The sequence below is a fragment of the Puma concolor genome, chromosome E1, assembly GCF_028749965.1.
Source record: "Puma concolor isolate L17-30 chromosome E1, mPumCon1.1.hap2, whole genome shotgun sequence".
Lineage (NCBI taxonomy): Eukaryota > Metazoa > Chordata > Mammalia > Carnivora > Felidae > Puma > Puma concolor.
This window is the reverse complement of record NC_141680.1, coordinates 47,047,152-47,071,328: the sequence shown is the minus strand read 5'-3', so window position 1 is coordinate 47,071,328 and position 24,177 is coordinate 47,047,152. Positions and strand designations below refer to the sequence as shown.

Genomic DNA, 24,177 nt, shown 5'->3' with positions numbered 1-24,177 from the left:
CTGACAACTGTGTATTGTCACCAGGTTTGGGGCGACAAGCCCCCCTCCCCCCACCACCCCTTCCCTCCACACCTCACACTCCTCCTGGCCTCCACCTCTGGGACAGGCTGATCCCTTCCTGCCAATCAGTGGAAACCCAGAGGGGCCAGGAAAACAGACCCTCTCGAAAATGCCAGAGTCCAGCCAGAGAGATGAGCTGACTTGAGCAGTTGATAACCCTCACACAAAGCCCAGGGGAGGGTAAGGCTTTTTTTAGCCCCTCCTGAGCAGAGGCAGCCCACTGCACATTCCTTTTAGGCCAGGCTCCTTTAAGCTGACAGCCACTCTGGGGCCTCGGCTCTGCCTCCGGGCTGGAGCCCTGAAGCAACAGCTGGTCCAGTCAACCCACGCTGTCCCCACACCCTCCCTATCCACAGGGTAAAGCCCTCCATCCTCCAGAGCAGGCAACCCAGGAGCTGCACCGATCTCGAGCCCCTGGGTTTATCTGCCCTCACCCCACCAACCTCAATCATGCCTTCAACAAGTACTGAGCACTGAACTTGTGCTTGGGGGGGGGGGGTCTTGGGGGGGGGGTCTTAGGTGAGAGGCAGGGAGTGTGGCTGAAAGTCAACGAGACTGGAGGTCAGAAAACTTGGGTCTTGTTGTCACTACACCTCTAACTCGCTCTGTGCCCCTGGACTCTGTGTGTGTGTGCATGTGCAGGTGTGTGTGTGGTGTTTACTGTGTACCAGGTACTGTTAGGTGCTGTCATATAAAATCTCATTAAACCTTTGCCACAATACTATAAAATAAATATTATTACTCCTCTTTTGCACCTGGGGAGATTGAAACCAAAAGTGGTCGGGTAACAGGGTCACTCAGCTAATTAGCTATGAGCTGGATTACAACCCAAGTGTGTCCGATTCTAAAGTTTATGCTTAAATCATTGATAGCATAATCCCATTTATGGGGACGGGCGTGCGCGCACACAGATACGTTTGTGTTCATTGGAAAGCTCAGGATGGATACACAGTAAACTGGTAGGAAGAAACACCCCTGGGATCCTGGGGCGGGGAGGGGGTTGAGGAAGGGAACAGGACGGCAGTTTGTAGCTTTGTACTTTTTTCACTTCCTATATTAATGGAAATTTTTATAACGAGCGTGTGCTGTTTTTGTAAAAAACGTTGAAAGTCTATAAAGTGTTCAGAAAACTCATCCACCGCACAGAATTGCTTTCAGCTGAACTTTAAGACTCTACAGTTCAGAAGATAAGGAGACCAAGTTGAGAGCAGAAAAGTCTGGTTTACTTGCCTATAAAACAGGATTGCTAGACTCCCACAACACCGGCTCCCTGCCAGCTCCTAAGCCTGCAAATCCAGGCGTCGGGAGCCCGCACCAGCCCATTCTCCAGGCTCCCCAAGCCCAGGCTCCATTTGCCAGATCTTTCCTAGACGAAAGGCCCCTTAGACTTGCTCTTATCCTACCTGGTTTTGTAGGTGAAGAACCTAATGCCCAGAGAGACTTTTAAGCAGCCTCAAGACGTTCAGCTATTTATAGGCACAGCTGAGCCAGCTAATTCTGGCCCCCGGTGTGTGGCGCTCTTACCCCACCCTACCGCTCCCGTAGCCTAGGTGTGCTTTCACCACTGGTAAGCAGAGAAGCCTTCAAAGGAAACTGAGGCAGGAAAAGGGGCCAGACTCGCCCAAGGGGGAACGCAAACCCTAGGCCAGTGCTGGTCCCGTCTGGGACAGCAAGCAGCTGCTAGCTCTTTCACCTCACCCACCCCTTTTCTGCCTCACCTTCTCTCTTCCTTTGCGTTACCTGTTTCCCAGGGCCTCCCCTTGCACCCTTCCCTTTTCCCTGTCTGTCCCTTCCCTGACTTCCTCGTTCCCCACGGGCTTGGGGGCCCAGGTTGTTGATAAGGAGGAAGGAGGAGAGTGGAAGCCCAGCCTCTCCCCTCCTCTACTCCCACTGCAGCCCCTTCCTGGACCAGGTGTGCTGCAGGGTTTGTGAAGACACAGGGCCTGGGGTTTGGTGGAAGGCTGCAAGCCAGAAGCTGGAAGACCCAGACACTAGCCCTGACCTTGCCAGCCACTCCCCCTCTCTGGGCCTCAGCTTGCTTATCTCTAAAATGAGACATAATCAGGAGCTTTCAAACAGTTTTCAACAGAAACCCAAGGCTTCCTTAACTTGCTTCCGGCTGTAAAGGACGCAGAGAGGCCAGGTTCGGAGCTCCCCCTGCCATTTCAGCCAGCAGCACTCCTGTGTGTTTTATGTACCAGGGCCCCAGGATCATTTTCTAAGAAAGTATTCTATGGTTTAAGAGTCTAAAAATAACCACTGAATGGGATGATCTCATACGTCCCCTTCCAGTTAAGAAATAGGTTATTCTAACCATTCTAGTAAGAAGTTTGATCCTCAAAAGAAAGAGTTGGGGGGCGCCTGGGTGGCTCAGTCGGCTAAGCATCAGACTCTCGATTTCAGCTCCGGTCATGATCTCACTGTTCGTGGGTTCGAGCCCCACATCGGGCTCTGCGCTGACAGTGCAGAGCCTGCTTGAGATTCTCTCTCTTCCTCTCTCTGCTATCTGTCTCTCTCTCTCAAAATAAATAAAATAAACTTTTTTAAAAAGTGAGAGAGTTGAGCATTTCCTTTAATTTCATTTATCTTTTTGTTTTTCTTTTCTTTAAAAAATTTTTTTTACATTTATTTATTTTTGAGAGACAGAGTGAGACAGAACATGAGGGGAGAGGTGCAGAGAGAGAAGGAGACACAGAATCCAAAGCAGGCCCCAGGCTCTGAGCAAGCGTTCAGCACAGAGCCTGCCGCAGGGCTCAAACCCACAAACCATGAGATCATGACCTGAGCCGAAGTTGGACACTCAACTGACTGAGCCACCCAGGCGCCCTTTCTTTTTTCCTTTTTTTTTTTTTTTTTTTTTAATTCTAAGGAGGAGTAAAATATCCAACCTGCTTGGGAACAGAACTATGAGGTTAGAAAACTGGGAAAACCGAATGGGGCTCACTGAACATCCAGACATGGAAAGGGTGTGGTGGCGGGGGAGGGCTTTAGAGGCAGACAAGCATAGGGCTGAATCCCCGTTTTGCATTTCCTAATCTTGGGCCCAGCACCCTAAGGACCTTCAACAATAAACATTTCCTTCTCAAGCTGTTGTGAGATCTGTATGAAATATCGTATGCAAGGCACCACAAACCACCCCTCGCACACTGGAAGCACTCCTGGCTGTGAATTTCATTTTGCTTTCCCAGGCAGATGAAGCTAGACGAGTGTTCAGGTTTCTCAGACTTTCCAGAAGGAATTCCAGAAGAGGGGACCACAGGGGGAGGCACAGGTAAGGCGGCAGAGGCTACTGGGATTATAAAGTGTAGGTTTAGGAAAGAGGAAGAAGTGGAAGGGAATGGGGGAGGGAGAAGGATGGCAGCTGGGTACCCACAGTGTGACATATTTTGTGGCTCAGAAAGCATGTAGCAAGTCCCTGGGGCCAGGAGGCCTGCCTGTCAGCCACACTCAGACGAGGTGCCAGCCTGCCTGAAACCTTAGGCCACAAGCACTCCAGCAGGAGAGGAGACACTCCTCAAACCAGTTTCTGATTCTCTTTGAGCAACACCAGCTAAAAAAGTATCTGGCACTTCAGCAGCAGCGAGAGGAGAGTGTGGTTTTCCAGAAAGAGCCATGCATCAAGAATCAAGACACCAGAGGCTGGCCTTGCTATTACCATAGCTCATGATGCCCATGGTTCACAAGGGCCCATTACTGGAGTCAGAGGGTTCACTTTTATGGTCCCCATTCTGCTTCACGGTCACTGACTTATACCTTCCTGTCCATCCAGAGTATCCTGCACAGGGTCTATGACAGTGCCCACCACCACCACCCCCACCCTCCCCGCCCAATACATGTGGACCAATTAGAGCAAAGGAAAGAGAGAAGGAAAGAAGAGGCAGGGTGTGAAGAGGCGAGCGTGGCAGCAGGTCCTGGCAGCCTAACCAGTGCCTCTGGGAGGCTTCGAATGGTTCCTGAGCCAGAGCTGTGCCAGCACACTCAGATGCTCCCACTGGAAGGACTTCAAACTCAGTAGATGGAAAACGCAGGACAGAATTTCACACCAACCCATTTATGCCCCATGTCAAATTCAGAGACAGATGCACAGAGAACTGACATCAGGCCTCCTTTAGGCTGGGCTTACGCACGCTCACTCACACTTCTCCCTTCCCCTCTAACCACGCAGGGCCTGTGTCCTGTCCTGAAAGAGATCCATCAGAGTCTCCTGCCTGGGATCAAATGCTGCTGACAGCAGGCCTGGCTCTTAATGCCTTGTCCTAGTCACCCCTCCCTCCTCTCTTCTGGCCAGTGTCTCATAAACTAGACATCATGGGGCAACGCCCTGGCCAACACTAATCTGTCCCCATACAGGGCACTGGGTAAATTGGCAGAGGGTAAGAGAGACCACTCAGGTGCCAGACTGCCTGGGTTAGAGTCCTGACTCAGTTAGTTAAGCCAGCTAATTAACTTCTTTATGTCTCAGTTTCCCATCTATAAAATGGGGCAGCCAATATAACCTCAGAGAGTTAAATGAGTTAATGTGGGTGACATCCTTAGAACAGTGTCTAACCCAGAGCAAGTGCTCAAAATCCTTGAGTTTGCCTCCTGACTGAAATAGTGTGGTTGCTGCTCCCTCTTCCAAGGTCAACAGCAGAAGAATTATACAGAGAAAAACACCAACAAGAAATGAAGAGAACTGTGAGAAGCCGCTTGGATGAAGGGGAGCCCTATTTGAACTGGTGTGTGTGTGTGTGTGTGTCTGTGTGTCTGTGTGTGTGTGTGTGTGTGTGTGTGTGTGTGTGTGTGTGTGGCAGAGAGATGTGGCCAGGCATGGCTGTGGAACAACAAAAACAAAAAAAGAGCTCTGGGGTCCTGATCTGTCTTTCCCTCCACTATTGCCTTCGAACATGCAATGATGCCCCATCGCCAGTGTGACTCAACTCTATGATCCAGGTGCTGGTTAGGGTACATCAGGGCACTGAAGATGTACTGTGCTTGTAAAGAACTGATAAAAAAAACAGCGAGGGGGCAACTGAACTTTGGACAGTTGTTTTCTCCCGCATCCCCTAAAATCTCAGGACAGATGAATTACAATTTAAAAAGTGTCTCTCTTAGGGCACCTGAGTGGCTCAGTCAGTTAAATGTCTGACTTTGGCTCAGGAAATGACCTCATGGTTCATAGGTTCTAGCCCTGTGTCGGGCTCTGTGCTGACAGCTCGGAGCCTGGAGCCTGCTTCCAGTTCTATGTCTCCCTTTCTCTCTGCTCCTTCCCCACTCATTCTCTCTCTCTCTTTCTCTCTCTCAAAAATAAACATTTTTTAAAAAGGCAAAGGAACAGAAAATTTAGGAAATACAGGGGATAGAGGTAGAAGGGCTTTGTGGTTTAGAAGGGCAATCAAGCTGAGTAGACATCTGACAGAAATCTCACCCGAGTTCAGGAGAGACATGAATAAAGAGGTTCCCTGAAGCATGATTTACGGTGGCAGGAGGTGGAAGCAATGTGGGTCTCCATCACTGAGACCATGCCACATGTCAGTTAGAAGCAAAAGATTAGATGTATACCCAGAAGAAACACAGTGATGAGTAAGAAGCTGAATAAGATGTAAACCACAATAACATTTCTATAAATTTAAAATACCTGCATATAATCTCACTGATGGCATACTGCATATGAATGTGCCACAACTCAAGCTCCAAGGAAAGAAAACACTTATTTGCAACTCAGCTAGCTAGACAGGTATAAGAATTTCTGCTACAATTGAAGCCGCTCACAATGCAAATTAATACACATTTCTCTAACATAAATATGCAGATTTTAATCAACAGCATTATGTAAACGGGCTGCAAAAATGGCAAGAAAAGTTTAAATGTTTCGTTGATATTAATAAATTTAGAGTTCCTTTTCAATTTATGCAATATCTCCTTGAATTTCATGTTGGTAATACTGAGTTGACACAGAGTTAGTGAATTTACTTAACTTGGACATACTTTTGATACTGATTTGCTTTTGCTTCAAAGTCAAATCAATTCTTTTAAAATAGATGAAGCAATTTTGTCCATTTAGAGGCAAATATTAGAGGAAAGTGATTTTTTTTTGTACTTGATTCAGGTATTGGAAAATTTTAAAGTACACTCGAAACAACTTAGTATGTGAATCTACTTTTTCAACTGTGAGATTACAAAATCTAAATACAGATCGAGTATTTCTTTTTTTTTTTTTTTTTAATTTTTTTTTCAACGTTTATTTATTTTTGGGACAGAGAGAGACAGAGCATGAACGGGGGAGAGGCAGAGAGAGAGGGAGACACAGAATCGGAAACAGGCTCCAGGCTCTGAGCCATCAGCCCAGAGCCTGACGCGGGGCTCGAACCCACGGACCGCGATATCGTGACCTGGCTGAAGTCGGATGCTTAACCGACTGCGCCACCCAGGCGCCCCCAGATCGAGTATTTCTAACGAAAATTTAACATCTACACTGAGATGTGCTATAAGAAAAAACACACACTGGGTTTTGAAGACTTAGTAGCAAAAAAATAATAATAATTTAATACAGTTTATCAATAATTTTTATATCATTTACATGTTGAAATAACATTTGGCTCTACTGGGTGGAATAAGATATATTATTAAATTTTATTAAGTACATGGATACTAGAAGCATTACGTGTTATTCAAGAACACAGACAAACAAAAAAATACACGTTAAAAATCTCTGAGGGTTGGGGCGCCTGGGTGGCTCAGTCAGTTAAGCGTCCAACTCTTGATCTCGGCTCAGGTCATGATCTCACGTTCATGAGATTCAGCCCCGTGTTGGGCTCCCCGCTGAGTATGGAGCCTGCTTTGGATTCTCTCTCTCCATCTCTCTGTATCTCTCCCACACTCTCTCCCTCCCTTTCTCTCTCTCTGTCTCTCTCAAAATAAATAAACATTACAAAATTAAAATAAAAATATTTGACGGTTGCTTATGGTGAGTGTTGTTTGGATGGGATGGAACAGTGAGATAAAAGGGCGCAAATAAAAAATTAAACAAGAGAGGCCTTGCATGGACCACTGATGAAAGAAGGCTATAAATTAAGGAGAATGATTAACCCAATCCCCTGTATCTAAGATTCCTTGTGACCACGGAAGAAGGAAAAAGCAATGAAAACCTGAAGTCTCCATGACCTTTAAAACCCAGAGCACCAAAGGTAAAGGCAGAGAAAGAATGAAAGGGTCTAAAAGCAATTTTTCAAAGACCATGATAGGACTAGTCCTCAGAGCGCTTTAAATCATCCCGTCCAACTTCATTTCCTTGGCTGTTTAGTGCAGGTGGAGAATGCTACACATTTGGCCTAATCACTCGAGAGTCCATCTAAATGGTTGAAGCTAGTTTCTGTGCTGTGATCAAGGCAGTGCTGCCTAGTGCTGTATCTGTGAGCTCAGCTGTTGGAGGAGGACATTGGGAGGGGCTCCAACAACAGGTGGGTTGGAGTCCGCCTGAGAATCTAAAGCAGAGGGCAGGACAGCTGGTGTCTGGCAAAGTGATTTATAGTTGAAAGCAACAGGGAGCAAGTCAGAACCCTCACCAGTCATCCAAACTACACACTCCCCCCCTGCCCCCCCGCCGCCCCAGACATCCTGTCAGCTGCAAGGGACTTTAGAGGCGCAGATAGAAGGGGTGACTAGACCAAGGTCATGGCAGACCCGAGACTAGAACCCAGGACACTACTGTAAGGCAACAGTGGAAGCTGGTAGAGCTGATAAGGATTCCTCCATGGAGAGCCCTGGCCCCCAAGCGGGGAAGGGAGCAAGAAAGCATCAATGACAGCTGGCCCTGTCACCCACAGTGTGGATGGCTCCTAGCAAGGAAAAAGAGACTCTACCCCTTAGCAAGCAGTTTGTCTCAGCATTTGGGGAGATGTTCTTAGTGCTAAAAATGATTCTCTTTTCTTGGTTTTCCTTTCTACCAACTTCTTCTTTTACTTCTTAAATTCTGACTTCCTCCCTGACTTCTCTGTGGCTAGATCTAGTGGTCTTGTCTCTGGGCCTTCTCTGCTGTACTTATCACACCAAAGTTCTGTCATTGACCCTCCTCTCCTGTATCTCCTTTATCCAGTTTACTCTCATTCATTCATTCATTCATTCATTCAGCTAACACCTATTAAACACCTACAGTATGCACTTACTTTTACTAAAATGAGTAAGAGGCCATCCCTGCTCCCAAGGAGCTTCCTGTCTGGTGTGGAAGATGCAGATATATAAATAGTTTTAATGTAATGACAAATACTCACACAGAGGTTTTAGAAGGTGTTATATAACCAAAATAGAATGCATTTAGTTCAACCGGGAAAATCTCTTATCTCCAGCCTCAATTTCTTTCTTAAATTGTTCAAGCTTCACATATTCAATTAAAATTTGGGCATTTCTCACCTGAGCATTTCAAACTCAGTATATTTTAAACCTAGCTCATCACCTATGTCCCAAATCATTTATTTGTGACACATAAAACAAGCAAACAACAACAGGTTCTATTTGTGACAACTATAGAAGAGACTCCAGACTGGAACAGAATCAAGTCTGCATTTAATTCATTGCTATGCAATTATTTAGAGAAAAATTAAATTTTGCCTAGAAGCTATAAAGGGGAGGGGGCAGGGGCACCTGGGTGGCTCAGTTGGTTAAGCGTCTGACTTGGCTCAGGTCATGATCTCACGGCTCATGAGTTCGAGCCCCACGTTGGGCTCTGTGCTGATGGCTCAGAGCCTGGATGGAGCCTGCTTCGGATTCTCCCTCTCTCTCTGCTCCTCCCCCACTCACGTTCTGTCTGTCAAAAATAAATATTAAAAAAAATCTTTTAAAGGTGAGGGGGCACCTAGGTGGCTCAGTCGGTTGGGCGTCTGACTTCAGCTCAGGTCATGATCTCACGGTTTGTGAGTTCGCGCCCCGCAAATGGGTTCTGTGCTGACAGCTCAGGGTCTGGAGCCTGCTTCCGTTTCTGTGTCTCCCTCTCTCTCTACCCCTCCCCCACTTGTGCTCTGTCTCTCAAAAATAAATAAATGTAAAAATATATACATTTAAAAAGGGGAGAAACAAAGAATCTATTATTTGGTGAACATCCTCTCCAGATAATAGAAATATTTTTTTATCTAGCAATCAGGCATATAAGTGCCTTCTTAGGAAAAGGAGATCATAGCTGGTAAGATCATTGAATTCATTCTTCTGATCTGTCTGTACTCAATAAGCAGCCTCTGGTTGGAATCTGAATGCCCTTAAAAAAAGGAATTGGATAAGAATATTTCCCGCTGTAAATGAGTAACTTGTAACTATTTTCATTTTCCATCTTTTTCAGATTCAATTATGAGAGAGAAAAAGGCAAGCTGAGGGCAAAACACAATCTGACATCCTGCAATCCCCCCCTTTAGGGGCAACCTCCCCACTGCCTTAAGGTGGAATATATATATATTGGCACTAGTAACTACCTAAGAACAAAGACAGGGGAAAAACAAATGGTTAACTGATAAAGATCACAGTCATGTAGGACATGAAACTCCATTATAGTTTGTAACTGTCTTAATGATTTACAAGAAAAACACAATCTCAGTGATAGACCTCCAGGAACCTATAGACTCCATTTCCTGGAGACCTAGCATCACCTTCACCTCCATAGGATAGAAAACCCTATATAATCAGTCACTCTTCACAATCACAATGCAGCCTTTTCTGCCCATGGGTCCTGTTCCCGTGCTACAATAAAAACACCTTTTTGCACCATAAAATGTCTCAAGAATTCTTTTTCAACCGCTGGGCTCGCTGATCCCACGTCGCAACCATCCAAGAATAATGGAAATTTAGAATTGCCTTATCTCCCTAGCAGCCTCTTTGCTGCACTCCTGGCCCCTACTGTCTTTCTCCTCCAATTCACATAATCCTCAGCTGTTAGCATAATCTTTCTCAAATTCCATTCCCGTGAAGTCACTGCCCAGCTCAATCACCACCAGCAGCTCCGTAGGTCTATTTTATCAACCTAAAGTCATCAGTTTGGAACCCAGAGCTTATCAACTGTCCCACACACCACCACTTCAACCAAGCTTAAACTGCCTCCACTGCAGGCAAGCTAATTTGCTTACCATTTATCTTCTTCCCTGTGCTTTTGAAGTCTGTCTAGCCCTCCTTGCCATCAGCCATGTAGACCGTCCCAGAGCTCACCTCAACCAGGATGCATCTGATTAGCCTCAACACTTCAGACTGCTTTGACGTGAAATCCCTTACGGACCTATGTGCAAAACCAGCCTGTTCTCTGGGTCCAGAAAGGGACACTCAAAAGAGCATCAAGTTATGACCAATAAGGGATAACACTGAGTAGTGATGTCATTTAATCATCAGATATACTTATAATATTTTAATAACTTTATATTTGTGCAGAGCACTATACTAGATAATGAGGACAGCAGGGTGAGGCAAAGTCCCTACCTTCAAGGAATTTATATTAAACAAATATAATTAAAATTGCCATATATACTATGAAGGAAAAGAATAAAGATGTTGTGAGAGAGAATTGCAGGGTAGAGTTAATAATTTTGGTTAGGTAGGACAGGGAATATTCTAAGGATGTAATATCAAGGCCTGAGGACTGAAGGATGAGTTGAATTTAGCTAAAGAGTAAGGGCAAGGGTGTCTGGGTGGCTTAGTCGGTTAAGCGTTTGACTTTTGATTTTGACTTAGATCAGGATTTCACAGTTCTCGAGATCAAGCTCTGCATCGGGCTCCTCGCTGGCACTGCAGAGCCTGCTTGGGATTCTCTCCCTCTCTCTCTGCCCCTCCCCTGCTCACGTACTCTCTCTCTCCCTCTCTCTCTCTCTCAAAATAAATAAACTTAAAACAAATTATAACTAACTAAATAGCTTCTCCTTGTTAAAAAAAAGAATAAGGGCAAAGTGATTTAGGAAGAAGAAGTAATATGTGTAAAGGGTTCCACTTTAATCAGTCAATATTTTTTAAGCATCTACCAAATATGTAATTCTTTTCCTAAAACAATAAAGAGACATGTAAGGCTTTAGCCTTCCCTTCGGGAGATATGACATAAATAATCTTGATCATATTAGTCTGCTCAGGATGCTATAACCAATACCACAGACTGGGTGGAGTAAGCAACTGAAATGTATTTTCTCACAGTTCTGGAGGCTAGAAGTCCATGATCAAGGTGCTAGCAAATTTGGTTTCTGATGAGAGCTCTCTTCCGGGCTTGTAGATGGCTACTTTCTTGCTATGTGCTTCATGTGACCGTCCCTCTACCCTCTTAGGTTTGTATCATGGACCCTGTAAATTAAACTGACAAAAGACAGATTAACAGAATTTTAAAAATAAGAGTTTAAAAACAAGAGGTGGTTAGAACAGAACTTGAGGCTTACATAACATCTTAGCAAACAGCAATAAATTTGTGGAGAAGTGACAAAACAAAGGAGAAAAGTTTGGGCTTGCGGGGTGGTAAGCTGTGTAAAGGTAAATATATGGGGGAACTAATGGAAGATAAGGGTTATTTCAGTAAAGTTTGTTTGTGCAGAATCAGTGCCAGCTCCTTGTCTCTAGTGATAATGGTTGTTTTCCTCCTCCTGGTACAGGAGAGGGGGGAAGAGGAAACAACTTCACAAAGGGAAATTGATGTCCTGATTTTAGGCAAATGGGGGAAAGCAAAGAGTACTTTCTGTGTTTGTTGCTTCCTAGTGTTTTTCAGGTCAAAATAATCCTTATGCCAAAGTGACATATTCTGGTCCCCTTTGGGGAATATAGAGTATAACAGGGAAGTGAGGCAAGGCTGAAAAAAGTGGCAGAGACTAGACCGTGGAGGACCTTAGAAGAGAAGTTAACAGGTTTGAGTGATCTCCTGAGAGCAATGGGAAATCCTGAGTTGGGAGGGGAGGATTAGGAGGGAGTCCTGACATGATCAGACTTGTTTTTGAGGGTAGGTAAGGCTGGAGACAGGAAGAGATGAGAAGGTATATTCAGGGTAAAATTAGTAGGGCTTTTGTGACTAGATGGTAGGGTCAAAGAGAGAGCATGGTTTCAGGTTTGGGTAATGGAGAGGATGGTGATACCTTAAACTGAGATGGGAAGTACTTCAAGTATGAGGAACAAGGAATTCTATTCTCAACAAGAACCTGTGAGATGTCCAGCTGACAGCTAGGCACTCAGGTCTGGAGTTCTAAGAAGCAGTCTGACTAGAGGTACGGATTTTGGAACAATTTTATGAGAGCGGAGGCCAAGAGAACGGATGGGTTTGGAAAGGAAAAAAGCATAGGGGTGAGAAGAAGGCCTAGAACAGGCCCCTGAACCATTCTAACATTAGAGGGGCTACAAAGGAAACTAATAAAAACAGAGCAGTAGGAGGAAAACCAGGAGACTGTGTGATCAGAGATGCCAAAGGAAAGGGATGATTTAACCAAGAGGGAGGAGCCAACACAGGAGTAAATGCCTCAAGGTCAGGTAATATAAGATGATACGACAGCAGCATGAACAGGGACAACAGGAGGTACAGACAAGGGTCACTGAAGGAATTCAGAAGAGCAATCTTGTTGGGGGCTATGTATTTCGTGGGACCTGCATCTTGGCAAGAAAACCAAGTCTAGCTTCTTGAACGGTTCCCTAAAAGCCGGCCTCTGAATCTGAGTGAACATGAAACAGACAAAGAGGCAGGCTAAGGAGAAGAGATAATTTACCATGTTTGGAATAATGCTTATTGTAACCCAGCTCCGTTCACCAGCTAAACATTATGTGGATAATGGATGACAGCAGGATGCCTAAGTGGTTGCTGGATGGCAAGTTAAAGTAGGTCAATCAGGAACACAGAAGGAAGTAAAAATGCTTTAAAAGATCCCATCAAAGCACAACTTCAAACAATGTGGCCTTGCTGTGGATGAGCAGAAAACCACAACAGATGTATTAGCCCAGTGAAGAACAGTTAGAAAAGAGATGCCTTTTTTTAGGGAGGAAAAAAAAAAAAAAATCCCAGGGGATTTTAGAAGCAAATTGTAAGTTTAAGAGCCAGAACACCAAGCATCAGAGACTCTTCTGACTCTAGATACACATTTTCACACACCAAATATCATCATTATGTATCCTGTGTTGCAAGTTCCTACGTTCAAGTTTACAAGAATCTATTGCACAAAGATCTACTGGCTGCATGTTGTATGTAGAAGAGCTGTGTGTGTAAAACGACCACAAGCTTAGCATGGGCAAATAATGTCATGTGCCAATTAAAAATGCAAATAACAACTTTAGTCTACTTTACTAGAAGTCATCCCGATAATAAAAGCAATAGTCTTAGCGCTCTCTGCATTAATCAGAATAAAGGTGGAGTGTTATGACCAGCTAAAAGCATCACATTTTAAGAGTGATATCTCTCGCCCATCTCCTTTCCATCACCATTACAGATTCTCTCATCTCACATCTGGTAGACTGTTTCCAAAGATGGTCCGGCAATCAATCCCTCTGGTGGCACAAGCCTTTTGTAGTGTCATGTTGCCAACTTCTCCCATCTAGAGTCTATTTCTCCTTCCCTTGAATCCAGGCGAGCCCTGTATCTTGCTTTAATCAATTCTCCTCCCCTTGAATCCAAGCGAGCCCTTTATCTTGCTTTAATCAATGAGAAGTGATGGGGTTTGATTTACAGACCTAGACCTTAAGGGGCCTCCTGGCTTCAGTTTTTACCTTCTTGGTTGCCAGCCACAAAGTCAAGAATGGGGCTAGCCTACCGACTGATGAGAGGCCAACGCTGAGACACAAGTCATGTGGAGATGTGGAGAACTGAGGGGCACAGGCAACAGCAAGCACCAAGGCCCCAAACGTGAGTGAGGCCATTTTGGATCTCCAGCCCCAGTCAAGCCACTGACAGTAATATTCTATATCTGTGCTACCCAGTATGGGAGCCACTAGCCACGTATGTCTATTGAATTCTTGGAATGTGACTAGGGTGTCTGAAAATTCTCATTTTTAATTCACTTGATTTTAACTAAGCTTTAAATAGCTAGTGACTACACAGTTGGACAGTGTAGACGACTCATAATCCTGCTAAAAACAAACAAACAAAAAAACAAAAACAGGGCACAGGGCAGAAGATCTCCTTGGCACTTACCCTTTATGGTGCTACAAATAAGCAGTTACTAGAGATGGTTGGTGGTGACAGATATAGCTCTGTTAACTAGTATTGAAAAACAAAAAAACCCTCCCTTCAACATCACCCGAAGGAAGGAAGGAATCCATTCTAACCTGTTTCATCTGGTTTCTGAGAACCAGAAAGGGAAATTCCCACATCATAGACTATACCATGAGTTCCACATCTAGCATAGAGATGTCCAGATTAGACAATCAACTTTCAAAAACTGCTTTCATCATCTATCAAAAAACAAAATGTTAATAGTTCCCTGGTTCACACGTTTTGGGGGGAGAGGGAGCAGGAAGGAAACTTGAGAGAGCCTACTGTGTGCGTCAGACACAACCACATACATCAATCCATTTAATTCTTTTAATCATTATTTTCAGACTAAGGAAATACAAATCAGAAATGTGACTTGCCTAAGGACCTAAAACTAGTTGGTGCCAGAGATGACATTCAAAATCCAGCCTCTAGATTTCCCAATACGCCTAATGCCTCTCCTATCAGGAATAACAATTTCCATGATCTGGTCATCTATGTAACTATTTCCAGTTAATGCCTTAACTCTTACCAGACTGATCTCATTTCTGCTTCCCTTCACTTGACACTCTTCTTCTAATTCCACTTATCCTTCAGAGTCCAGTTTAAGTCTCCCTTTTTCCTTCCCTGAAACTTTTCTCATCTTAATCCCAATTTATTTCCCTCTCTTCTGAATTTTTACGTCGCTTACAATGGGCACCACATAACGTAGCAGTCTGTTACATTGTCTTTCCCTTAAAGAGACCGTAATCTCTTCAAGGTGGACAGCCCATGTCCTTACCAGTCTTTGAAGCCTGGCAATCCTTCCAAATTTCCTATTTTCCTTGAGCCCTGAATAGGTACTTCTGGAATGATGAATGAACTAAACTCAACAAATACTTCTTGATTAATTAAAGTCAGCCCCAAACTCTCGTGTTTTACCCTCTCCTCAAACTACCGCGCCTCAATTGATCCGGAGAGGTTCAGTGGCGAGGGGAGGCGGTAGTCCGGCCACGTAACGCTCCCCGCCCGCTCCGGTAAGCCACGCCCAACCCGCTGGTCGCCGATTGGGCGTGGCTCAGCCTGGGGTGGCCGATTGGGCGTGGCGTGCGAGAGTGAAGGCGTGGCCGAGAGGGGAAAACTCCGCTCTGGATCGGACTCGGTAGTCCCCGGGAATCCTCGACAATTTCCGGCAACGGTCTCCTCCTCAGCCGATCGGCCTCGGGCATTTCCGGTCCCCTTCGGGCTTTTCCGTCTGGCTCCCGCGCGGATCTCACCACTTCGGGTATTTCCGTGTCCCACTCGGAGGTACTCGGCAATTGCTCGGCCTCCCCCATCCCCCGGTAACGGTCGCTGGTGAGTTTAAATGAGCCGGGGCTGGCCGGGCCGGAGCCGCTACGGGGGGGGCCTGAGGCACTGCAGAAAGTGGGCCTGAGCCTCAAGGATGACGGTGCTGCAGGAACCCGTCCAGGTAATGATAACCCCGCTCGCCGAGGCTTGGCTCGAAGCCTCGGCCGGGAAGCCGCGTACGGCCACTCCGCGGCCTGGTGCGGCCTAGGCCCGGCAGCTTCTCCCGCCTCCCCTGCTGCCGGGTCCTGCCTGTCTCCGCGTCGGCTCGGAGGCCTCGCCCGCAACCTTACCCGCGTTGCCTCTGGTCCTGCCTTGCTTCCACCCCGGGTGCGAGCGGGGTTCGGCTATAATGCCTCTGTCCACCGCCGGGCCACGGTCGGGCCAGCCCCTCCTGTCAGTCCAGGGGCCTGGCCCCCCCGGCCGGGGTGAGAGACCAGGGGCCGAAAACTCGCCCCAGGTGCTCCCTTGCCCCGGGATGATTGGGAATCACGTTTGATCAGAGATTGTATGATCTTCGTAATGGTGGGGCAAGTTGGCGGGGTGGGGGTGGTGGGGGTGGTGGTGTTCGGTTTTGTTTTTGTTTTATGTGAGAGGGCGGAGGGCCGATAAGATCGGTATTTTTAATACTAATTTCTGTTTTGGTAACAGACGTCCTATAGCCCACGTTGCTTTCCTCGCTCAGTGAATTTCCCACTGGACAATGATCTGGGAAGAGAACTCCCGAGGCCCAGCGCTGAGGGGCAAGCACCTATACGAGGGGAAGGGGTGGAAACGGCAAATCTGGGTGTTTTTTTTTTTTTTTTTTTTTTTCCCCGTGACCGGTGTGATGGGGATCAGGAGTGTTTTGTGCATGTTGATAATGCGTTCAGGAAATGAAAGACAAATAAGGGTTTTTACATCCATTTCGCTGTCCTTACGACACCAAGGTATGCTTTGACGCACAGTGCTCTGTTGGCACGGGAGAAACCCTATTGGATTTGAAGTGTGATGCAGTGCCAGTCATTTTCCCCCTGCCATCTCAAGAAACTGAATCTTTTGTCCCTTACTGATGGACCAGGTCTGGGAGACTCTCAGCTCACCATAGGATCTTTGACTTGAATAGAAGAGTTGACCTCTATCAAGTGCTGTCATTGAGTTATGGACTTTTTTTTTTTTGAAGTTACAAAGCAAATCAATTTTAGAAATTACTTCACATTACCCTTAATAGGCCTGTGACCAAATAATAAATATTTTAATACATCACTGCTTCCATATTTCCTTTAATTTTTCTTCCCGGAATGAAATACAAGTATCTCCCAGTTTGCTTCTTTTACATATAGCAACTATTAGTATTTGAACCAATAGAATGTGGAATTCTGTCTTAGGAAGTTTACCTGTTTGTAATTGTATCCATGCTTCCAAAGCTATTTCTTTTCAAACAAATTCCTCTTTAAGTTTTTTTGTTTTTTTGTTTTTTTTTTAGGCCTAACATTAAATTAGAAGTTATCTGTATCTTTTGTTGTTGTTGTTATTAAGTAGCCTCCACGCCTATCATGGAGGATGACCCTGACAGCAAGAGGCACCCAGGTGCCCCAAAAGTTATCTGTACCTTAAATGAACAAGTATATCACTCAAGTTGTTTAATTTCTGTTTCATGTTTTGTATGTAATTTTGTCTTCATTAATGATACATTTGCCTCCTCTGGACCCCCAATTTTCTCAATTGATAAACTACTCTCAATGCTAGCCTATAGCCACTATTTAATAACAATCTCAACTTGTATAAAAACATGGAGAAGAAAAGACTATGTAGCCCATTCCTAGATGGTACCCATCAAGTTTCCTCTTTTTCCTTACAGTACTTAGTGGTAATGCTCTTAGGTCTTTTTGAGCCTTAAAAGTCAAATTTGTCCCATTTTTCTTCCCCCATCCTACCTTTGTCCATTAGATTTGGGGACTGTGGTAAGAAGTTTTAGGATGGGGCTAGGTGAGAATTTTGGTTGTAATTTATAGTAGAAGAAGCCCTTCAGTAAGGGGTCTGGCAGTGGGAGAAACAAGCAACTTTAGCTACGATGATGATGATGATCAACTGATTAGGGATAGGGCTGAACATGGGAAAGAATCACTAAGGAGAAAATAGGACAGATAGATACTATTGTTTTTTTGTTGTTTTTTTTTTTTAATTTTTTTTTTCAACGTTTATTTATTTTTGGGACAGAGAGAGACAGAGCATGAACGGGGGAGGGGCAGAGAGAGAGGAAGACACAGAATCGGAAACAGGCTCCAGGCTCTGAGCCATCAGCCCAGAGCCCGACGCGGGGCTCGAACTCACGGACCGCGAGATCGTGACCTGGCTGAAGTCGGACGCTTAACCGACTGCACCACCCAGGCGCCCCACTATTGTTTTTTTTAACTATGATAAGTAATTGCATGTACGTAAAGGAACGAGTAAGTTGGGGAGTTGTATGGGGCATCATGATATTACCAGGCTTCGGAAAAAGTTGAGAGGAAAGATGAACAACTGTTTGCTTTTTTTTTCTTTGAACTTTTGACACGGAATAGCCAGTCTGATAAGTTGCGTCAGCCTAAATATTAGCTCCTCCTCCAAATTGTCTCTCATAGAAAAACTTTATATTTGAGTCTTTACAAAAGACTCTCCTGTTATGAGGCAGAAATTCTGTCAATTATTTTATTTTTAATTGTTTGGGGGAAGACACACAGCCTAAATGATTTCAATCAGTGTCAATTTGGATATTTATAAAATTCACCTGATGAAATGGATTTAAAAAAAAGCAAAGACATTTTAATGGATTTATCAGTTTTTCCTGGGGGTAGAACTTCATGGAAGTGTGAAGTTGTAAACAAGCTTTGTAAAAATCGCCTTAATAAGCAGTGTACTAAGTGGATACTATACATATGATATTGTTTTAGAGATCATTCAGATAGTGAAGGAATACTTTGGGCTTGGAATAAGATATACTGGGATAGCATCTAGCATGGATTCAAAGGGTACCATATTTCAAATAAGAATTAAATGTATATTCAGGAAGGTTGTGTTAGATGAAAAAAATGGCTTTGTTGATATCAAAGATAGATGTGAACAGTTTCCATAAAATTGTTCTGTTCAATGAGAATAGAAAAAGATGAAATTCCTAAATTTGTCATTTGAGAAATATGTATGTGTAACTAAATTGATAAAGCAATAGGCATTTGACTATTTGATCTTCATTCAAAAAACATATACTTAAGCCAGCTGAAACACATTTATGAAGTTTTCTTTTGGCAAATGGGAAAATACTTTATATTTATATACAGTATAGTATCTTGAAGGCAGTGCTACATCGTACCTGAACTGGGAGAATAAGCTTTGGGGAATGTGGGTGGAGGAGGAGGTCATTGCAAACATATATAATAATTTCATTTCTTTATGGACTAGTGTTCTGATATAGCCCTTTTTGTGTTTATGCTGTTTATATAGAGAAAGCATTAGGCAAATAATCACAAATTTGTAATTACAAACTGATAAGGGCACTATAAATAGGGTGTGAGGAGAGAGACCTAATGAGGGACTTGACCTACGCCCAGGTGTCAGGTTTGCAATTGAACCACCAAAAGAGGTACTAGAAAATAGCAAAAAGTTAAGCCTCCTCAACGAAAAAATCAAATTGGAAAGAATGTTATGTACCTGCTATGTACCAAGCACAGAAGGGTATGAAAGACATCCTAAAATCTTCTCTAAAAATGGTGTCAGGAAGGTCCTTTTTGAGCAAATAACATTGAAGCTGGGATCTGAAGGTTGAGAAGGAAACAGTAATTTGAAGAGCATAACAGAAGGAGAAAACAGTATGTGCAAAGTCCCTAAGACATAGCAGCACTTGGCACTGAAATAACTGAAAGAAGGCCAATGTGACTGGAGTTGCATATTAATGGAAAACCATTATAAGGAGTTTGGTTTTCATTCTAAGTGTGTGGGGAGTCATTGAAGGATTTTCAGAAGAGGGTTGACTTGATGTAGATGTTAGATCTCTTGGCTACTATATGTGAAATGTAATGGAAGAAGGAGGCAAGAATAAAATATCTTAGGGGCGCCTGGGTGGCTCAGTCGGTTAAGCGTCTGACTCTTGATTTCACCTCATGTCGTGATCGCATGGTTTGTGAGATGGAGCCCTACGTGGGGCTTTGCGCTGATAGCACAGAGCCTGCTTGGGATTCTCTCTCTCTCTCTCTCTCTCTCTCTCTCAAAATAAATAAAAACTTAAAAAGTAGGCTTAGGATGAAAGTAACCTAGACCAAAGTGGTAGTAGTGGAGTAGGAAAGAGATTGATACATTCAAGAGATGTTTTGGAGGTAGAACCAATGAGACATGGAGACTGATTGAATGGGAGAGGGTGGGGATCAAGACTGCTGCCTGGATTTCATTTTGGTGGTGCCATTTAATAAATGAAGAATCCTGTGAGGGGGGACAAATCTGAAGGAGGATAATTAACCTGTTTTTGTTTTTTTTAACAGCATCGATTTTGAGAGTGAGAGAGAGAGAGCAGGGGAGGGGCAGAGGGAGAGGGAGAGAGAATCCCAAGCAGGTTTCGTGCCATCAGTGAGGAACCTGACTCGGTGTTTGATCTCATGAACTGTGAGATCATGACCTGAGCGGAAGTCAAGAGTCCGACACTTAACCAATTGAGCCACCCAGGTGCCCTGACAATCTGTTTTGAACAAAATGAGTTGGAGATATTTGTGAAGCCAACCAGTAGAAATATGGAGAAAAAAACCTCTAATCTTTTGAGGGATCTAGTCTTGTTGGGAAGCTAAGAATGTTTAACAGGAACAATTGGATAATGTTACAAGTCAGTATGTATTTGATTGCATAGATAATAATAAAGAAATTCAGTAAGCAGATCCTTGTAGACTGGAAAAATGGGGTTTCTTGATGGAGTAGAACTTAAAGCTTTAGAAGATGGGAAGTGTTTGGATTGGTAAAAAAGAAGGGAAAAAATGGTTTTAGCCTGGAATAGCACGAGCAAAAGCCTAAAATTGAGAATGGTGTTTAGGAACAAAAGAACCATAAAATATTATAGTTTTGGTTGGAATGGGAATTGAGAGCAGGAAGAGATAAGGTTTTGCTAGCCAGGTAGAATCAGATTATAGGGGACATAACATCCAGATTGAGGGGTTTAAGGCATTGGTAATAGCCATTATACGTTTTTGAACAGAAGACTTCTTTTTTAACGTTTATTTATTTTTGAGACAGAGAGAGACAGAGCATGAATGGGGGAGGGTCAGAGAGAGGGAGACACAGAATCTGAAACAGGCTCCAGGCTCTGAGCTGTCAGCACAGAGCCCGACACGGGGCTTGAACTCACTGACCACGAGATCATGACCTGAGCCGAAGTCAGCCGCTTAACCGACTGAGCCACCCAGGCGCCCCTTGAACAGAAGACTTCTAATGAAAGCACTACTTTGGGAAGATTAATCTGGTGCTGTTGGCAAGGAGGGACAAGATGAGAGTTAGGGAGACATATGGGCTAGTAAAATTATCCAGTTACATGGTAACATACACCTGAGTTTCTCATTCTTGGTACTATTGATGTTTGGGGCAAACTAATTCTTTGTTGTGGGGGACCCTGTCCTATGTATTGTAGAGTGTTCTGCAGCATCCCTGGCCTCCACCCACTAGGTGCCCCCTCCATTTGTGGCAATCAAAAATGCCCCCCACTAAGAATTACTAAATATCCCTTGAGGGGCAAAAATCACCCAGATGGAAAACCACTGATATAGACCTAAACTAAATTAAAGTTCTAAAAATAAGATTTTAATGTATAACAGGAAAATTCCACAGTGATTTTTTTTTCCCGTTATACCTCCTTATATTGTCTGAATCTTTTATTATCCATTTCTTTTATGGTTCAAAAAAAAAAAGGCAGCTATCTTCTTTTTTGACAAAAACAAGAATAAAACAAAATAATTTATGTGGTCACATTTAGGTCTGAATTAGTTGTACAGTTACAGAGGTTTGTTTATATTTTTAAAAATATTACATGTTTAAGAACAAGTAAGGAAAGAATTTTGCCATTTTGTGCTGTTGATTCCTCTTTTAAATTAATGCAACCTAGGACTAACCTAGGACTAACGTAGGTCCTAACCTAGGACTAACCTAGAATTCAGTAGGAATTCTCTTTTAAACTTTTTTTTTTTTTTTTTTTTTTTTGAGGATGGGTGTGGTGTTGCTGTTTGTCTCCCTGTTAGCAGCATTCATCCATCTGGCTTTAATTTGTAGAAGTCCTGAGATGATGCACTGAATGATATTCTTTTGGGGACAGGTCCACACCAGCAGTTGGGCCAAAGTAGATGACTAGCCAGGGGGCTGATCTTAGCCCTGCTCTTCATAAGCTCCTAATCTGTAGTGCCTTAGAAAATAGCCCATTTCCTCCCTATTTCCTACCAAAGAGACACCATCACTGAGGAACTTAGAGGTGCTTGAGCAGAGTGGTGATATGTGGGATTCTCCAAGTGGCTGTATGTGGGATTCTCCAAGTGGCAAATTTTATGGGGTATATGAGAGTTTGAGTTGGCTGCCTTTACTATCACTTTCTCACCCTCTTAATTGGTAACAGGGGCGCTTGGGTGGCTCAGTCGGTTAAGCGTCCAACTTCGGCTCAGGTCATGATCTCACTGTTCGTGAGTTCGAGCCCCGTGTTGGGCTCTGTGCTGACAGCTAGCTCAGTGCCGGGAGCCTGTCTTCGGATTCTGTGTCTCCCTCTCTTTTTGTCCCTCTCCAGCTTGCTCGCTCACGCGCTCTCTCAAAATAAACATTAAAAAATTTTTTTAAAAAGAATTGGTAATAAAAAATTATATTCTTCTGAGCAAAGCTTGATTTTATATCAGAAATGGATAGAATCCTTGATTATGATACTTTTTCTCTTGTTCATTTAATATTGAAAAGACAGGGGGCGCCTGGGTGGCGCAGTCGGTTAAGCGTCCGACTTCAGCCAGGTCACGATCTCGCGGTCCGTGAGTTCGAGCCCCGCGTCAGGCTCTGGGCTGATGGCTCAGAGCCTGGAGCCTGTTTCCGATTCTGTGTCTCCCTCTCTCTCTGCCCCTCCCCCGTTCATGCTCTGTCTCTCTCTGTCCCAAAAATAAATAAACGTTGAAAAAAAAATTTTTTTTTAAAATATTGAAAAGACAGGAAAAAAAAGCAAAGTTCCAGGACTTTATGGCCATAGTGTATGGCCATATATGTGTCAAATTTTCCTGGTGATCAGTACTACTGAGTTAGCTGGTGAATCATTTGGGTCTTTTGTGGCTTATATATTAACAAAATAAGCAATTGTGGCAGATATGTTGGGAGATGTTATAATAATGGAAACTGTGTCTTTATTGAGTTTGTTTATATTGGAAGACAGGAAAGGAGGAGGTTTTTAGTGTCTACTATGTGCTAGTCCGTATACTAGGAGCACTGTATATGTATCATGTCATTTAATCCACACAATCTAAGAAATAGAGCTCTGTTTTCCAGATGAGGAGATTGAGGCTTCCAAGTCACACTCTTGGAAGTGCTGGCACACAAATTTGAACACATGCCTCCAAAATTAATCCTGAGTATATCGTTTCTACTCTCCATGTTCTTTCATTTACAACAAAATTAAACAAGTTGGTTCTTAGAAAATCTCCATATTTTGTAAAAGAGTAATTAGGTGGTAATTATTTGTATCACAAAATAATAATTGTGTGCCACAGAGTTTCTTTCAGTAGAGATTTCCAGAGATTCTTACCTATTGGACTTACAGTTGACCCTTGAACAAGGCAGGAGTTAGGGGCACTGACCCCTATGTAGTGGAAAAATCCGAACATAACTTTTGACTCCTCAAAAACTTAGCTACCCTCAGCCTACTGTTGCCTAGAAGCCTTGCCAATAACATAAACAGTTGATTAACACATAGTTTGTATACATATTATATACATGTTCTTATAGTGCAGTGAGCTAGAGAAAAGAAAATGTTACCAAGAAAATCATAAGGAAGAGAAGATATATTTTTAGTAGTATATTGTATTTATTGAAAAAAATCCACATGTAAGTGGACCCGTGCAGTTCAAACCCATGCTGTTCAAGGGTCAACTGTATATGAATACAGAGAAACTTAAAGCTAAGACTAACATAAGATACTACCAGTAGGAGGACTGGCAGAAATCAAAGATCAGTTGTTTATTCATTCAACATCCATTAGTTAAGCCCTTGCTTAAAAAGTACATAATAGAGGGGCGCCTGGGTGGCGCAGTCGGTTAAGCGTCCGACTTCAGCCAGGTCGCGATCTCGCGGTCCGGGAGTTCGAGCCCCGCGTCAGGCTCTGGGCTGATGGCTCGGAGCCTGGAGCCTGTTTCCGATTCTGTGTCTCCCTCTCTCTCTGCCCCTTCCCCGTTCATGCTCTGTCTCTCTCTGTCCCAAAAATAAATAAAAAAACGTTGAAAAAAAAATTTTAAAAAAAAAGTACATAATAGGTGCTGGGAATCTAATAATGAGCAAAACCAGAAGTAGTCTCTACCTTTCTGCAGTTTATAGTGAGGAAGACATTACTTATTTATGTAAAATTACAGCAGTGAGAAATATTACAAAGGAAAGGTACATAGTGCTATAAGAGTGTGTAATAGGAATGCCTGACCTCATCAGAG

At 43.8% G+C, this 24,177-nt stretch overlaps 2 protein-coding genes across 12 annotated transcripts in view; one reads left to right on the top strand and one right to left on the bottom strand.

Annotated features, from left to right (window-relative positions):
* Positions 1-15,960, bottom strand: part of MYL4 (myosin light chain 4) — a 30,821-nt gene extending 14,861 nt beyond the window's left edge. Inside the window, exons 1-2 of one of the 4 annotated variants that reach the window (XM_086687636.1) lie at positions 14,988-15,121; positions 11,189-11,346 (exon numbers count right to left, since the gene is read on the bottom strand). The gene's annotated coding sequence lies outside the window, so the exon portion shown is untranslated. Of the gene's footprint in view, positions 1-72; positions 177-11,188; positions 11,347-14,987; positions 15,122-15,825 lie in introns of those variants that run through there. The other 3 variants (XM_086687637.1, XM_086687635.1, XM_086687639.1) reach the window with 3 other exon arrangements.
* The window catches only part of CDC27 (cell division cycle 27), a 72,283-nt gene continuing 63,623 nt past the window's right edge, over positions 15,518-24,177 (top strand). For all 8 annotated transcript variants that reach the window (XR_015244223.1, XM_086687633.1, XM_086687634.1 and 5 more), the window contains exon 1: positions 15,518-15,656. Coding sequence is in view for 4 of the 8 variants with exons in the window: in XM_086687631.1 (XP_086543757.1) it covers positions 15,630-15,656 (27 nt within the window). In the remaining 4 variants the exon portion in view is untranslated. The remainder of the gene's footprint in view (positions 15,657-24,177) is intronic.